Source organism: Camelus dromedarius, chromosome 1, assembly GCF_036321535.1.
Source record: "Camelus dromedarius isolate mCamDro1 chromosome 1, mCamDro1.pat, whole genome shotgun sequence".
In the NCBI taxonomy this organism is placed as follows: Eukaryota; Metazoa; Chordata; class Mammalia; order Artiodactyla; family Camelidae; genus Camelus; species Camelus dromedarius.
In genome coordinates this window covers 77,472,657-77,490,740 of record NC_087436.1, presented here as the reverse complement: position 1 = coordinate 77,490,740, position 18,084 = coordinate 77,472,657, and the positions used below count along the sequence as shown (strand labels likewise).

General features: G+C 36.1%; 1 protein-coding gene across 1 annotated transcript in view; it reads right to left on the bottom strand.

The window, feature by feature from the left end:
• CFAP299 (cilia and flagella associated protein 299) overlaps positions 1–18,084 on the bottom strand; it is a 492,182-nt gene that overhangs the window by 70,496 nt on the left and 403,602 nt on the right. The window contains exon 4 of the mRNA XM_010983384.3: positions 6,944–7,086. Within this exon, the coding sequence (XP_010981686.1) occupies positions 6,944–7,086 (143 nt within the window). The remainder of the gene's footprint in view (positions 1–6,943; positions 7,087–18,084) is intronic.

The window sequence follows — 18,084 nt, the reverse complement described above, 5'->3', positions numbered from 1 at the left end:
CTCAGACTTTGACTCAGTCCAGTCACAGTAGTATGGGACAACCTGGGAGAGCCCAGGCTGAAATTAAACCCACTCAGAGGGGTCAAGCAAAGATCACGACTGGGCTAATGACAAAGATGACTTCAAAAACCTAAGATGGTAAGTTAGACTGGAGATGACAAACTCAAATGCCTAGAAGAATCCTATAGACGCTATGAATGAATGACTCAAGGGTAACAGTGCAAATGCTGGAAAGTGTGAGTAGTTATTTTTGTTAGTCTGGTGAGAACATACTCTATCTCAGGGAGCAGCTGCTATTTAATTCAAGATCACGGCTGGGATGAGAGAATGCAGGCTCGGTGTGGGAAGACCTCATTAGTTTTAGGAGAATCTGCAACTCAAAAATATTTTATGTGACATTTCCTGTATCTAAAACATTGACACAACTTTTAAATACATTGTGCAGGCCAAATAAAACATGTCTGCAGCCAGACACTACTAACTGGTAATCTCTGGTCTGTGGCTTCTTAGGTCCCACCTAAGATCAGCATTGGTCCTAAAGAACAGGATGGGATTGAACTTCTGGGTCGGGGACCAGTAGACCAGAACAGTGCTATATGTACATAATGTGGGCCATAAACATGAGCCATGTATGTAATTCTGAATGCTTCTAGTGGCTACACTAAAATAAAAAGAAATAGATGATAATAATTTTTATAATACATCTCATTTAACCTAACATATCCAGCATATTATTATTCTCACATGTTATTAATGTAGATTTATTAACAAGGTATTTCATATCTTTATGATGTCTTCAGAATCAGGTCTGTATTCTACATTTACAGCACATCTTTAACTCAGGGTAGGTCACACTGAAGTATTCGATAGCCATATGTGGCCAGTGGTGATCCTATTGGACAGCACAGGTCTCAAGTATGCTTCTCAAACTTCAATATGGACATTGAAATTTGGGGGGATCGTGTTAAAGGGCCTTTTCTTCATGGGCTGGGATAGAGCCTGAGATACTTCACTTCTTGCAGGCTCTCAGGTGGTGTCAGTGCTCCTGGTCCATGGACCACACTTTGAATGAGGAGCTAGATGGTTGTGGCAAGTCTCCTTCGATCAGCATTTGCCCCCCAAAAGCATTCTTTCCTCCCTCAAAATTTAGTGAATATCTGTTGAAGAGACTAAATTTATATTCTAGTGGTTGGTTACTATATTTACAAGTGAGACAACATTAATAACTTAAAAATAGGCAATATTTTATATACCATTTGCAGAAGCACTGAGTCATTTACTCCTTTATTTTTTTTTAAACTTGAGAACCTGCCAATACATTACCAGATGCTTTCATGAGAATGCACTTAAGCACAGGATAAGCACAACTTTACAATTCTAACTTCACAGTTTGGCACGTTCAACATTTTAATAAAACAGACAATGGGACTGCAAGGGAAATTTGACAATAATACCTCTCAAAGCTTTTGTATTTAAGGGCATTTCTCGGTCAAGGGTATGAATATTTCATGGACTCTCCAAAGAGAAATACAAAAAGAACTTTTTCATTTCCTCCTGACCATTCTATCTGAGGGATGGATAGAGCTCTGCAGGCGGACCTCAGATCTTTGTTCAACAATACACAAATATGGAAATTTAAGCAGCTAAATGTGGGGTAGAGCATGATTCAAGGATTCTACATAGTGTAATCATCCTCAGGACACAGACACTTTTAAACCTAGAAGAGTGTTCTGGAGGTGAGCAGTGAATTATAATTCCTAAGACTTGTTCTCACTCATCACTGTTTTGCTTGTAAACTTTAGCAAGTGGTTTATCTTTTCTCCTCTCCCAGATGTTAAGAAAAATGCTGTTGGACCTATTGCACAAAGTTGTTACAGGGAACTGTAAAGGAACTTGGTAAACTGTAACATGCTATTTGCTTATAAGTTATTCACATTTATGCTGGGGAAGATACTGAATCTTAAACACATGGTCAAGATGAAGTCTGAGCTGACAAGATGATCAGGTTCTCAGCCCTTGCTACTGCTGCATTTCATAACAGTTGCAGCTGTCTGCTGATATTTATATTTTCTGCAGTAAAAATGCAAGACATGATTCTAATCACAGAACTAATGTATCTTCCTACACAGGATAAAATAGCATGTCAAAAGATAAGTAAATAGAAACAAAAGATAAGTAAAATAGATCTTCTGAAATCTTTAATTTTAAAGTCTTTGTTTTAGTTCTGAATCAAACCAAGTATGGAACTATGGATACCAAAGATATTTTTCCCCTAGTAACAACTGTTTAAGTCATTTATTGGCATTAAATTTCTAGAGTGAAAAATCTGAAGTTTGCTTCTGATAAATGGCTTAAATTAAACTCAATGTGGTAAAAATTATACAGTGGGATCATTGGAATAGAGCTAATTTTGTTTAAAAGATCAGTAATTATCTGGCACCCAGGAGAAAAATGAACAAATGATGAAATCCTTAATTGAGAAAATTATAAAATATTATTTAAAAACATTAAAGAAGGCATAAGCAAATGTAAATAAATAAATGGAAGACTTAATATCACAAAGATGTCAATGAACTATACATTGGTCATTACCTGAAAGCAATTCCAATCAAAATTACACCATGTTTTGTGTGTGAGCTTTATAAGCTGAATAAAATGCACATGGAAGAGTAAAGGGCAAGCATAGTTTAGATACTCTTGAAAAAGAAAACCAAGGTGAAGAAACTGCCTTTCTTTGTATTATGAATTATTATGAACATATAAAAATGAGTAAGATTCTATTATTTTAAGAAGAGACCAATGGAACAAAAGAATAAGCCCAGAAACAAACCAACACATACAGAACTTAACTTTTGACACAAACGGTGTCGAAGACGTGAGAGGAGAGATAGTGGACTTTTCAATAAATGTTGCTATGGCAAATTCTTAGTCATACGGAAAACAGAAACAAAAAGGAGAGTCTTACTTAACCACCATATACAGTATTAAATTCAAGTAGGTTAATAAAAAACAAAACTAAAATACTCTATAGGACAATATCTTTATGACTTCCAGAAAGGTAAGGATTTTTAAATGAAACACAAAAAACGCAAACCTCTGAGGAAAAGATTAATAAAATGAATTAATCCAACTATTAAAACTTCTGACTTCTGACCATCAAAAGTCAGTAAAAAGGAAGTGAAAGGAGAATTACACACTGGAAGTTGATATTTTTCAATACGTAGAAGAGGCAAAGGATTATCAATATTCAAAAAATAAAAAATAAAAAGAACTCCTACGATTTACAAGAAAAGGAGGAACAAATAAACTTATGGTTACTGTGAGGGAAAGCAGTGGGAAGGGATAAGTTGGGAGCTCAAGATTTGCAAATATTAACTACTATATATAAAATAGATAAAAAACAAGTTTCTGCATTGCACAGGGAACTATATTCAATATCTTGTAGTATTATAATGAAAAAGAATATGAAAACAAATATATGTATGTATGTGTATGACTGAAACATTATGCTGTATACCAGAAATTGACACACTGCAAACTGATTATACATCAGTAAAAAAAAAATAACCAGTAGAAAAAAATGAGGAAAAGTCTTAATAGGTACTTCACAGAAAGGAAATCTGAACAACCAATAAAAGATCCCCAACCTGATTAATAATTACAGAAATGAAAATTAAAACCACAATGAGAGATCACTTATAATTAACCACAGTGGGAAAAGAAGTGTGCTGATGTCATGAACTGGTGAGGATGAAGGCTAACTACAGCATTTATATAGTATTTCCGGTGGATACAAATTAGTATAAGCACTCTGAAGACAACTTGGCATTATCTGTATCCTCTTTTGTGCTTAGGGCTTTGCATTTTTTCATAAACTTAGGAAAATAATAAAACATGTATTTTTGTCTTTCTGCAAGAATTGAATTCTATTTCAGGGCAGTCAAACAAACTATGAGGAAAAGTTATTCTCTGTGGAAGAATTTCAGCTAAAAAATGCAGAATGAATGGTAGAATTATAACAGTACCGTTATACAAACCTTAGTAAAAACATGTAAGGAGGCATCATTATTGTGTGCTCAAACCACTGAGTGAAGCTTGATGGGAACTTTATAGTGGAGTGATCCCAGTGACACCGCCTGAACCTACTGAACAAACTCACAGAGCTTAACATATTAAAAAATCTTACCTAAAAAAAAATTGACACTGAATTTCATCAAGCCAGTTGACAGGAAATAGGAGGATAGAAGGAACATGTAACAAACAACAACATGAGAGTGATCAGTCACATCTGGAATATGGCACATTTCTTAGGACACATGCCCTGGTTTCTCCAATAAATCAACAGCATAAAAGATAAAAAGGAGGGGGATGATTATAAAGTAAAAGATAGAATAACACAATGTTGTTTGGATTTTGATTCGGGCAAACCAACTTTGAAAATTAACCTAAGACAGTCAATGAAATATGAACAAGGACCAAGTATTAGATGACATTAAGGAATTATTTTGTTAGGTATGATGATGTCATGATAGTTTCTTTTAAAACGTTATCAGATAAACATTCATACTGAAGTGTTTACAGGTGGAATGACAAATTTTGTATTTGCTTTAACATAAAAAAAGCTGTTAAGGTAACAGAATCTAGTATTTTTAGTAAATTATTAGTTATAGGGGTGATGGAGAGGAAGAGGTCTAGGATAACATGGATTTTGCCTTGGGTTGCCAAGGTGATGCTCTTAGCCAAGAAAGGGGTCACAGAAGCAACAGCAGGTTTCACACATTACAATGAGTTTAATATTGAAACTAAGTTTTAGATGCTAATGGGATACCCAGATAGTTGTCTGAAGTGAGCAATAGGACAGTTGAATCTTAAATAAAGAAGAGATCTGTGCTAGGGTTGTAATTTCAAAGACAAGTTCACTCCAGAAAAAATGATCTAATCACCCAAGAGAATGCATATGGTAAGAAAAGAAGTCCAAGGATGAATTCTGGTGACTGCCAACGTGCATGAAATAAACAAGGGGAGAGTCCAACCTGAGAATAACAGGTTAGAGTAGTTGAATAATTTTGAGAAGAAAGAATTAATCAACACTAATCACATAACGTAGAGAAGATAAGTAAGAACTGAAAATCTACAGGGTTTTGAAACTGGCAGTCACTGGTGATTTCAGCGGGAGTCGTTTCATTTGTGTAATGGTGGCAGAGGGCTAATTACAATGAGTTAGCACCTACAGGAGAAGTGAGAATTGAAGACACTTGTTATTTTGAGGAGTTTAGCTGGAAACAGTAAGAGAGGTAGGTCAAAATTGGAATTCAAAGAGGATTTCTTTTCATTAATATAGAAATGATTTCAGCATGTTTAGAGGAAAGATAAAGGAGACAGTTGAGAGGGTCAGTTTGAGAATCTATGAAAACAGAGAGAACAATAAATGAAGTATGGCTTCAGTGGAAAGAGGGGTGAAAAAGATAAAAACAAGTTGAATTAACTCTAAACAAGACAAGGAGTCCTTTCCTTTCTGAATCTGGAAAAATATTGTGAGAGTTATGCATGTATAAAGGAACATTTTACTTAATAAAAATGAACAATTTTTTAAAGAAAAAAATTGTTTATACAGGTAGAGAGTAAAGTCACCTGGGGTCAGATTTATTTTATTTCAGAAATGTCACCAGAAAAGCCCGAGTCACTCTCAGGACATATTCCCTCATGGTTGTTAAGGAAGCCTATGCTTTGCTGTGTTGGAAGAATATGTACAAGTTTACAGCAAACTGGCCCCTGAGAGGTGGGCTGAGGTACAAGGCAGCACGGTGGTGTTTCAAGGGTTAGGAGCAGACATGTCCTGATGTAGATGGCAGGCCCGGGACCAACAGCTGCCAGAATGGACCTGTGACTGGAAATAATCAGAAGGCACTCTGAGTGGGGCACTGGCTAATGAGGAAGCTGATTTCGGTGGACAGACAGACAGACTGTGGTGGTGGTTCCCATGTTTAGACCCCACGTTCTCTGTGAAATGTGAGGTAAATTGTATATGGACAGGAGTCAGGGTCAGCAGTTGAGAACAACGATTTTGAGGGAGTGGTGAAGCTCCAGAATATTTTGTGTGTGTGTGTTGAGGGGTGAAATTAAAGTCTGATAAAAAGCACATAAATGGGTGTCTCAGGGCCACAAAGGTCCTGGTTGAATTTGGAGACCATTAATTATTAGTAGCAGCCAACTTTGTGAAATTTCCTAAAATTTCCTTCAGCAGTGCCCGGGGGTCCAGTCCTAGATGCAGGAAGAGGGTGACTGGGTCAACCTACTCTTAAGGGCAAGCAGGATAGATTACAACCAAAGCACAAAAAGACGTGGGCAGCAGGGATGATTGCAAGAGGGAAATTAAATGATTTGTTCTGCATCTAGGTTGAACTGACATGGTAGAGTAGATCCTATGTGATGGGATAAAGGCGCCAAAGGAAAGGGTAGGGGTCAATAATAAAAAGACTACTGTGGGTGGAGGGGATCCCAGAACAGGCCAGTGATGAGAGTAAATGAGGGTGAGCCAGTCAGAAGCCCAGACTTCAGTTGGTGGCCAAAAAAAAAGGGAGAGGAGAATGTGCTGGATGGACTGCTCCTAAGGCTTCTAGACGGAGTCCCAAGTGGTGCAAGAGCCTTATGAGATTAGCAATTTTTAGGTTCTACTTATCATTTAAAAGGAATGTTAAGGAGAATTTACTTATCTCATCTCTGAAGAGTTCCCTTCCTCAGGCTGTTCATGGAAAAAAATGCATCTATGTTCATTCTCCGTCTTAAAACATACATTTTTTAAAATCTAAACCACTCTTACCACTTTCCTCCTTCATATACATGAGCATTCCAGGTACAATGCAGAACATAAAATAAAAATCTTTTATCTTTACATCCGAGGAGCTTGTTCTCATTGAAGGCGTGAGAAATGTGTACAATTTACCTCATATCCGTGGGTCTTGGAAGAAGTCTTTTTTTCCCACTAAAGTAGACTTCAAAATCTTCAGTCTTTAGCCTGTGGGCATAGTCGATGTATCCTGACACCTCCTGCCCATGAGAATTTCTGTCACGAATAAAGATCACGGACTGGCAACACAGAAAAACGGAGAAAGGAGAGAGTAAATGAATACAAGTCATTTGAGTAAATTTTATATAGTAATAAAAGCTATAGTTATTGAGTGATACCTGTGCCACATCCTGTTCTAAGTGCTTTACATTTGATCCTTACAACGATCCTATGAAGTAGTACTATTATTTTCTCCTGACAGATGAGAAAATTTGTGAAAAGCTAATTCAACATGCATATAATGTGTACTTATAATAATTTTATATAACAATATCAATAAATAATTCATAGACATCTTCCTAAAGGCAGACGTTATTTTCAGTGTTTATAATACATTCATTTATTTACTTTTTCTTCAACCCCATTGTCTTCTCTTTGTCATCATTTTGTAAATTAAAAATCTGAGGAACAGAGAGGTTGAGTATCTCACATACAACCTTCAGTAAACTGAAAAACCTAGATGAAAACCCAGGGTTACGTGTTTGTCCTTCCAATCACTACATTCCTTTTCCATTTGAACACCTATATAGTTTCTGTTATAGACAGAAGTTGGGTCCCTTCTTTTTATTATCATAAGAGTCAAAAAATGACTTTACAAATTTAAAATCTCTTTACAAATTAAAATTTCTTTAAAAAAATTAATTCCATAGGTCAAAACTATAAAGTTTTAATTTCCCCACAAATATCATTGAGCAGCTACTGCATGTAGACATTGCTGTAGGTGCCAAAGATACAGTGATAAACACTAAAGGTCCTGATCTCTCAGAAGTTATGTTGAGCTAAGTGGAGACAGACAACAGACATGAAAAGAAAACAATACTTACAGTGAGGGATAAATGTCATAAAGCAGATACAGAAAATGGTTGGCTAGAGAAGGAGTTGGTGGCAGTGAAGGCTACTTTAGGCAGAGTGATCAGAAAATATCTTGCGGAGATCACACTTAAGCTAAGACTTGAAGGCTGAGAAGAGGGAAGCCATGTTAAGATCTAGAATAGCAGTCTACCAGGCAAAAGAGACAGCTAGTAAAAAAGCCCTGAAGTGGAAACAATGTGATACAAATGAGGAACTATAGTCACTCCCCTGTCAAGCCAATAGACATGGATCCTTAGCTCTAGAGGGAAGGAAAAAAGGGGGGGGGGAACCCTACTTGTAATTGGAAAAGCTCTTAATGTATTCGTTTCCAAATCTAGATCAAAGTGTAGAATTTCACAGCAAAGTTCTAAATCTGGAAGAACCTGTATACAAGCCTTCCTTTTCCTCTCAAGCAATCACTGGATTGTTACTTGTTGGGTCACTGTATAGTCAATTACAGGAAACACTAATATGGGTTATCTTAGATAGGAGAGCCTCCAAAAGGGTGAAGTTAGAAAACTGAAATACTTATTTTCCCTGCTACACTTACAAAAATATACTAACAATACGCCAACTGAAAAATGGAAGAATGGAGACACAATTTACAAGTATTTGTTATTCTGCTGATGTTTCATCTTCTAGACTACTCTGGTAAGGCACTGCGTGCTGAGAATACTGCGCTAAAAAGGATTCTGAGGTACTTTCTAAGCTCAGGGAGAAGGAGTGTTGTGATGGATTAGTGATATTTCCCATAGATATGGCTGGAGGAATTAACGTGCATTGCTATTTCTGTGCTCAATTTTATATAGACTCAGTCTTTAGTCCCTCTCACTCCCCTACATAATCCCAGTTAAATTTATAGATTTCTCCATGCTTTTAGTTAGTTAGTTTATAGTTTTTACAGCACAAAAAACTAAAGGGATAGTAACTCAGACTTCTTGAGACCCTCACCAATAACTAGCATTGCTACCCTTCCTTAAACTAGTCCATGAGCTATCATGAGCTATCAATATTTCATATGCAGTCCGAAAGGTGCTTGTAATCTTTATTCCATCAAGGCTGCTACTGATGTTAGGCAAGCCATGCAGGGACAGAGAGAGGGAAAAAAGTTACAAAGTAAATCCTCTATTTTCAAAATGGAACTCTACTTACAAAAGAAAGCTCCTCTGCCTCTCTCCTGTCTCTGTTTTCATCTGTTTCTGTCTCTCTTTCTTTAAATGAGAGATGGACCAGCCTAATTTTTCCAGCAGAATGGCATACCAGATATTTTAACTGACTCCCTTTCTGAAAACAAATGAAAATTGTGGAGAAAATCAAAAAAACAACTTGTACCATGCATTGATGCACTGGCAAGAAAATGATGAATACTCAGAGTCCAAAAACTAAGTGAAAGCAGGAGCACAGAGAGGAAAGCAGAACCCCAGAGAGGAAAGCAGAACCCTAAAGTCATCTTTGTCTTGAAGACATTTGCCCAACCTCAAGGAATCTCAGCAAGGGCTTCATGACCATGTGGGGGTGGGAGTGACAGGAAACCAAACCCAGCCTTTCAGATAGACTAACAGGACTTATTGCCACAACATAAAGCTGAGAAACAGACAAACAAAAAAGGATAAAAACCTTTTAATGTATCCAGAAAAAAGCATCATTCCAGAATTATACATCCAGAGAAAACACTTTTGTACTGAGCAAAATGTAGATATTTTCAGACCCCCCCCCCAAAATGAGAGACTTGGCTAACAACAGACTCTTGCCCAAATAAATTCTGTAGGATGTACTTCAGGCAAAAGAAAGTGACCCCAGCTGGAAGGTTAGAGCTAAAAAATAGAATGATAAGAAAGAATAGAAGAGATAAAGAATAGGATAGAATATAATAAATACATAGGTAAATATAAACACATACTGAATGTATGAAATAATATCCTCTGTAATAAAAAGAATAGTATGTCTAAATCATATTTGTTTTTATTAACATTAACATGTATGTTTGGAAGGAGTTATAATTAAAGTTGGAATGTCTAAATTTTTTAGAATGAGGGCAGCTATGTTGATTGATTTTAGAATTTGATAGCTATGTATGTATAAATAAAGGGTCACTACAGGAGATAGTGTAAATCATCTTTAAATTATAAGAGGAAACAATAAAATGAGGACAAGTGATCGATCAATGAAACAGAAGGCAAGGAGGGAGAGGAAAAATATGGAAGAGGTAGGACAAACAAAATACACAAATGTAATGATAATATTATGGGCTGAACTGTAACCCCTCAGAATCCAGATATTGAAACCCTAACCCCTATATCTCAGAGAATGCGTTAGACATAGGGACTCTAAAGAGGCAATTATGTTACAATGAGCCCATTAGGGTAGGTCCTAATCCAATCAGACTTTATAAGGGGAGGAAATTTGGACACACAGAGAGACATCAGGGGTTTGTGTGCATGGAGGAAAGACCATGTGAGGACACAGTGAGAGGGGCCACCTGCAAGCCAGAGAGAAAGGCCTCAGAAGAAACGAAATCTCCTCCTTTTCTTGTGCAAGGAACTGCTTAGTTCACGTTCAGGTTCTCTTCAAGCCTAACCTTCTGCCCTATTCACCCAGTTTGTGAGCAACATGCAAATGTTGTTTCTTTCTTAATGGGAATTCTGGTGATCATTGTAGTTACGATTTCTTTTATTTTTCAATGGAAACAAAATGTTCAAGTAAAATTTCTATCATTTTAAACCTAGAAAAAATCATAAGGAGCTGTTTTCACACACATCTGTACAGAGCAAATTCATTTACTCATGTCTTTCCAAGTATGGCTACATATGTGTAAAAGTATATTTAAAAAAACTTTGAGTGAAATAAAAATTGCTAAAATGAAACATTTTCCTAATTAACAACATGCTTTATGAAATCATTTAAAAAATCTTAGAACTATTGATGTATAGTAATTGGTAATAGTCAGGAAATCACAACTCAACATTTTTTTTACATTTTTTTATTGATTTATAATCATTTTACAAAGTGTCAAATTCCAGTGTAGAGCACAATTTTTCAGTTATATGTGAACATGTGTATATCCATTGTCACATTTTTTTTCTCTGTGAGCTACCATAAGATCTTGTATATATTTCCCTGTGCTATACAGTATAATCTTGTTTATCTATTCTACAATTTTGAAATCCCAGTCTATCTCTTCCCACCCCCCGCCCCCTTGGCAACCACAAGTTTATATTCTATGTCTGTGAGTCTATTTCTGTTATGTGTTTATGCTTTTTTTTTTTTAGATTCCACATATGAGCGATCTCATATGGTATTTTTCTTTCTCTTTCTGGCTTACTTCACTTAGAATGACATTCTCCAGGAGCATCCATGTTGCTGCAAATGGCATTATGCTGTCAGTTTTTATGGCTGAGTAGTATTCCGTTGTATAAATATACCACCTCTTCTTTATCCAGTCAACTGTTGATGGATATTTAGGCTGTTTCCATGTCTTGGCTATTGTAAATAATGCTGCTATGAACATTGGGGTGCAGGTGTCATCCTGAAGTAGGGCTACTTCTGGATATATGCCCAGAAGTGGGATTCCTGGGTCATATGGTTAAGTCTCTTCCTAGTCTTTTGAGGAATCTCCATACTGTTTTCCACAGTGGCTGCACCAAACTGCACTCCCACCAGCAGTGTCGGAGGGTTCCCTTTTCTCCATAGCCTCTCCAGCATTCGTCATTTGTGGATTTTTGAATGATGGCCATTCTAACTGGTGTGAGGTGATACCTCATTGTAGTTTTGATTTGCATTTCTCTGATAATTAGTGATATTGAGCATTTTTTCATGTGCCTATTGATCATTTTTGTATGTCTTCCTTGGAGAATTGCTTGTTTAGGTCTTCTGCCCATTTTTGGATTGGGTTGTTTATTTTTTTCTTATTGACAACTCAACATTTAACTTTAGAAACACATAATTACAAAAGCATAGTATAGGTTTATAGAAAAAATAGTGAGATAGAAGAGGTGAGAGATAGTTAGAGAATTAGAATGAAGCAAACACTCTTGATTAATTAATTTAATATATCCATTCAGAAAAAAGTGTATTTTCCTCCAAAGTGAATACTAATTACTCTTACCATTAATACTACTAGCTACCATTTATTAAGAAGACACAATGTTCTGAGCAAAGTATTAGGAACTTTTTATCATCTTACTTACTTACATATAATGGCTGGATAGCATTAATATCCTCACTTTATAAATGTAGGAGTTGGAGGTGTGAGAGTTTGAGAAACTCCCTAAGAGCATGTATCTAGAGAATGGGGCAGGCACCCACACTCACACCTTCACACCCTCACAGCCAGGGCGGCTTCCCATGAAGCCCATGTTCCTAACCACCACACAATGAACACACAGACCTGGATCCAAATGCTGGCCCTACCACCTGCGTACTCTGCGACACTGGTAAGTTAGTTATCCTTTTTTAGGATTCAGTTTCTTCTATTATGAAATAGTCATAACACTTGCCTCTTAGAGTTGCTGTGTGAATTAAGACTATTTTTGCTAAGCACATACATTGCTGAGTACATGGTAAACACTTAGTAAATATTATCTATTGCTTTAAAACACTTTACTGTTACTGTTACTATTGTAGTTATATTATGTTCAGGGTTTTATCAGTTCCTTAGGGATAAAGGAAATGGAATAATCATATCAGAATTTCATTGCCTAAGTGTGTGTAATAATGACTAGGTTGCAGGGCCTGGTTCAGTTCCTTTGTTAAGTTAGGCATCCTCAGTTAAAACTTTGGATGTATTTTAAAGTTAAAATTTAAGCAGTCCTTCCAGGCATTATACAGGATGGACCTAATTGACAATAGAGTCATGATTCTGGTATCCAGAATGGGCATAGTAGGTTAATGGAGCCCTTCTGAAGAATTAGGTTTATTTCAGCCTGAGTGTGATCTACTTTAGTAACTGAAAGTTTTCTCATTTGGAGCCCTCTATCATTTCAATAGTAATTGGACAATGTTATAAATAATTGTTTTCCATTTCTCTAATAAAATTTCCTTTAAAAAAAGACAGGTTTATTGAGGTATAGTTTACATAACATAAAATTCATCCTAAAGTTTTAAGTGTACAATTCAATGACTTTTAGTAAATTTGTAGAGCTGTGTAACATAATTTAATTTTAGAATATTTTTATTACCCCCCTAAACATCCCTTGTGCCCATTTTCAGTCACCCCTGTTCCCACCCCCAGCCCCAGGCAACCACTAACCTACTTTGTATTTCTATAGATTTTCCTTTTCTATTTTTATTCATATAAATAGAATCATATAATATATGATTCTAATAACTTTTTAATCACAGTTAATTTCCCAAAAGACACATGAAAACTATACTTTATATCTAAGGGCTCTTTTAAATGATGATGTTATGTTTATAAAAGGAAAAATTCCGAAATGCTCATTGTCCTTATATAAAACCCTTGAATCCTTTCTAGAAAAAAAGTCAAGGTTTCACCAACACAAGTATATCATTAAATCAAATGATATTCATTTGCAACCATGAATAATGGTCTATATTTATTTGCAACCTAAGCAGAAAACACAAATTTTTGTTTAAGTAAACAACAACAATGAAAAACAGAAGGACAAGCTATTGATAAATATCAAGATACAAGTATTCCTGATACTGAAGTGGGGGCTCAGACACCAAGGAGCATGTGGCAGTTGAGACTTTACTGAGATGGTCTGTGACCTCAAGTGTGAACCAGTGTTAGTTGAAAAGACTTCTGGAATGCTTAGGTCCTCATTATGTCTGATGTGTTGGGAAAAGATGAATTAAAGTACAATTTAGACCATTAATATATCATTTGGATCTTTGACTGCTTGTCTTTTCCCAGAAGTGGATAAAAATACAAATTCATAAACTTGTTATGAGTTGAGTACATGTGTTGCCTGATTTTTCTTGCCAAGCCCTAATGAGGAGACATAAACCTGATACATCGAAACGGGACTTTTTCAACAGTGAAGCCAAAGGCAGTTTTAAAAAAAGCATGCTAAGCAGTATGTGGCTGCACAAAAACAGAAACATCCATTTCAGGGTCTGAGAGCCGTCAGACAAGCTAAGTTCTTGTAATCCCCCCTGAGACTGTCAGCATGCCCCCTGATAAAGACAAATGAAGAAAAAAATTTTATCTCTTAGAATTTTAAGACTCTGGAATGCTTTTATGAATCATTAGTTTTAGGGAATCTTCTTTTGTTTTGGAAAAGAAACCATTTTGCAAATGGAGTCTAAGTTCTGACAAACAATTGTTTTCTAACATTTCCAAAGTCTGTCACTATAAATTTCTCTGAAACAAGTTATTTTCTGAAAATTGTAATGCTGATAATTATTTTGAAATTATTTTCTTATTCAGTGCCACTTAAAAATATCTTTTCACTAGTCACACAATTCTCAGGGTTATGTTGAAGACAGCTTTTCGTCCTCCCTGTTAGAGGCTTATTTTCAGAACCAGCAGAGTTTTACTTCCACATAATGTTGCCCAGAGCAGGTCAGAGGCTAGCTCAGATTCAAGAGGCAGGCAGAGTGACTTCTTCTCTTGATGAGAGGAGTTGCAAAGTATCATTGCAAAGGATGGATGGATATCACTGCACGGATAAAGGACAAAGTGGAGAATGGTGGCCATTTTTTTTTGCAATCTGTTAAGGGTTTACTATAAATAACATAAGAGTTTTGCTCACTTTTTGACAGTTGGAGATTCAATTTGATTTCTGAAGGGAATCATTGACTTTATTATTTTTTTCTCTCTCAGTTTACAAAAATATCCGTATTTGACAAGGTTCTTTTTTGCATCACCAGTGAGGATAAGAATAACTTAAGAATGTCTGATCTCACTGTTACCCAAAATGTTTTGGAAACCTTAGTAAATGAAAATAATATTAAAAGTAATATATATGCTGAAATACTGGAAAGGAGAAAAAAAATCATATTTTACATATAAACTGATAGTTTACTTAGAAAATCCAAGATAGCTAGCTGAAAAATTTCTAAGATAGCTCAGTAAGTTGATCCAATACAAAATATCTGTACAAAAATTGATTGGTTTTACTCAGCAATAAATAATCTACTAGCTACTTTGCATGCAATCTTTACTTGCATTATGCTTTTTAAAAATTATAACATTCCTCCAAACATTTTTTTATGAAAAATTTTTCTAAAATAACATAAAAAGTAAACGAAGAGGCTATATTGCTGAAGGAAATTTATTATTATAAAATAAGTGTATTAAAATTTTAGGCAAATTACCAATGGGGTACTTTTGATTACTTAAAATTTTGCTTTGATGACAGCGGCTAAGACTATCTGAAATAATTTTGAAAAGGAAGGCTAAACAGCAAAACTTGCATTTAGATATCAAGTTATAATTATTAAATAATAATCACATCTGATGTCATTGGTACAGTGATAGGTGGATAATGGAAAGTAATAACTTCAGAAACACACCCATACACACAAATGTGTATGCATGTAGTATACATGTTTTCCTATAGCATATTTTCTAAATTTTCTGCAGTGAATGTCTACTCTTTCTTTAAACACATGATCCTCAAAGTCTTGTTTCCAAACATACTGCTCTCTGACATTCATCTCCTATCTTTCTAGCTCACATACATTGGAAGCCCCAGTTCAAAAATCCTTTAGAGCTGCTAATTCATTAAACCACTACGTTTCACTGTTTATTACCCTCTTTATGTACTCACTTTCCTCCTATCAAGCTAAGATTCCATGGTGCAGTATCATAACTGCTCACCGCATAGCCCTTCAAATTCCTTGCACACATCCTGTTATGCTCATTGAAAAAACTGAAATACTGTTTCAACCCAACTTTCCTTTTATTGTTTTTGCATAGCAATGACTGAGTTTGGCTAGAGAAAAATAAAACTATAATGACTGGTCTCATAAATATTAATGACCATAAACTCCTTTGGACCCACAGCACTTGCATAATTGTCTATGATAAGTTCTTCCTCTCTTCCACACCACACTCCCAATTTTTTTCATATCTTCTTTCCTCAGACTTTCAATAATACCTTTTTTTTCTCACATTCAATGATTTTCTCTCTGAAAATAGAAGAATCCTGGGCATTTCCTCTGCTTGTCACCAGAGCTCCCATAACAGTTTTTAAAATACTTTTCTTTTTGCACTTCCTACTTTATATTGTAGTGTTTGAGGTCCATGCAGGCTGGAGACTGTATCTTTATTTAACTTTGTATGCTTAATATTTCCCCTGGATCTTGGTTCAAAGAAGGTGTATAACCAACATGGTTTTGGATTTGAGGTGATTAAACAAAGTTTAACAAGATAATTTGTCAGGGTGCTATTTATTTAATCATGCTTCACAGTAAGTGTCACCAGGCAACAAAATAATAATAGTGCTAAGAGCTAATTTTTGGAGAGTGTTTACTATGTGCCAAATTTTGTCTCATTTAATCCTAACACAAGGCCCACAATGTAGGTGCTATTATTAATCCTATTTTATAGATAAGAAAACTAAAGCAAGAGGAGGTGCTAAGGCCAAGGCTCGTATGGTTAGTGTGTCACTCAGAATTCCAACAGGCAACAATGGCAACGTTTATTTATTTACACAGGGATTAACAGATGGTGTGTAGGGACACCGCTTAGGACACTGCATGAAGCCAGGGCTATGAGTATTGAAACCATTCCTGCCACTGGCTTTTCCTCACCCTCAAGTGGGAGAATTAATCAGAACCCAAAGGGAGAGAGGGATTACAGACTGAGAGCAGCCTGGAGAAGAGCAGATACTTGATGTCAAGCGACAGAGATAGCTGCAGGTAATCTCACAGAAGGAGGAGCCTCACACTGGCCAAACCCAGCTGGGGCTAGAACCCAGATACCATGCATGTACTCCCACAGAAGCAGAATCCCTTCTCTACTCTAGGTAGAAAGTAAGGTGGAGAGAAGAACGGAAGAGGCTCTGAAGCAACTAAACAAAGGTACGAGGAATAGTTGGTGATAATGCTGGGGTTTGTACCCAAACATTTTACTGTGAAGCCTATGCTATGCTTGTCGGGGTAGAAGGCAGAAAGGGAGGTTCTGCTTTCAGTTCAGATTCCAAAAACAAGGTGATTCTTATGAACAAAGGGATTTTTATTTCCTTTCCACCATCAACATGGATGGAACATCCATCTTGCAGGGGAAATACAATTGCTTAGGAGAATAAGAGACAATCTTGAACCTAACAGAAAAATGACAACATTGAATGGGGATTCTCTTTAGCAAACCACTAAGCATTTAGCATTTTGCAGGGTGTATTGGTTTGGACCAAAGGGCTTCAGACGCAATCAAAGACTAAGAAATGAGAAATAGGAGAGGCTGACAGAATGTAGTCATCTCAGTGGGATAACAGCATCCTGACAGTGAGGATATGACAAAGCCAGAATAGAGTTTCATCAATTAAGAAGACATTATGGATTAAAACCACTTCCTTACTGAGGAGAAACTATAAATTGATCTCTGAACTTACTATATAGTGAGGCTTTAAAATTCATTGACTATGAATGTGAAGTAAATTATTTATCATTCTCATTATAGACTGGATTCTGTCAACTTCAGAAAGTCTTTTCATTGTCTCTCTACAACTCTGTGTTAAAAAAACTCATCAGTATCTTTTAATATAGCCTTCTGAATAGGGTAAATCATACTATGCTTTAGAGGGGCTCATTCACATATACTTAATGAGAGACTTAATGAGAGACAGTACTGCGTGCTGTCTTAGGTGCTGAAGACACAATATTGAACAAAATAAGACCTTGACCTCATGGAGTTCACAGTCTAATGAAGAAGACAGACGACTTCACTACACAGAAATCTGGAATGAACTTCTTTACCATCTGGGTATTTCTCTTATTCTTAGAACTCATTTTTTTGGAGGACTTTGTGGATGAATCTTCTCACCCCTGTGCAGTGTCCCCGCAGATCCCATTTCTTAGCTTTTCTCTAAACTGTATCTTATTGGTCTCTTGACTGCTTTGTCCCATATTAGACTGTAAGTTGCTTGTGACCAGGGATGCTGTCATGTATTTTGGCTCCTCCACAGTCAAGCCTCATGTCCAGCACGGAGAAGACATATAATAATATTTATTGATTAGATGCAAAAATGAACAAAAGA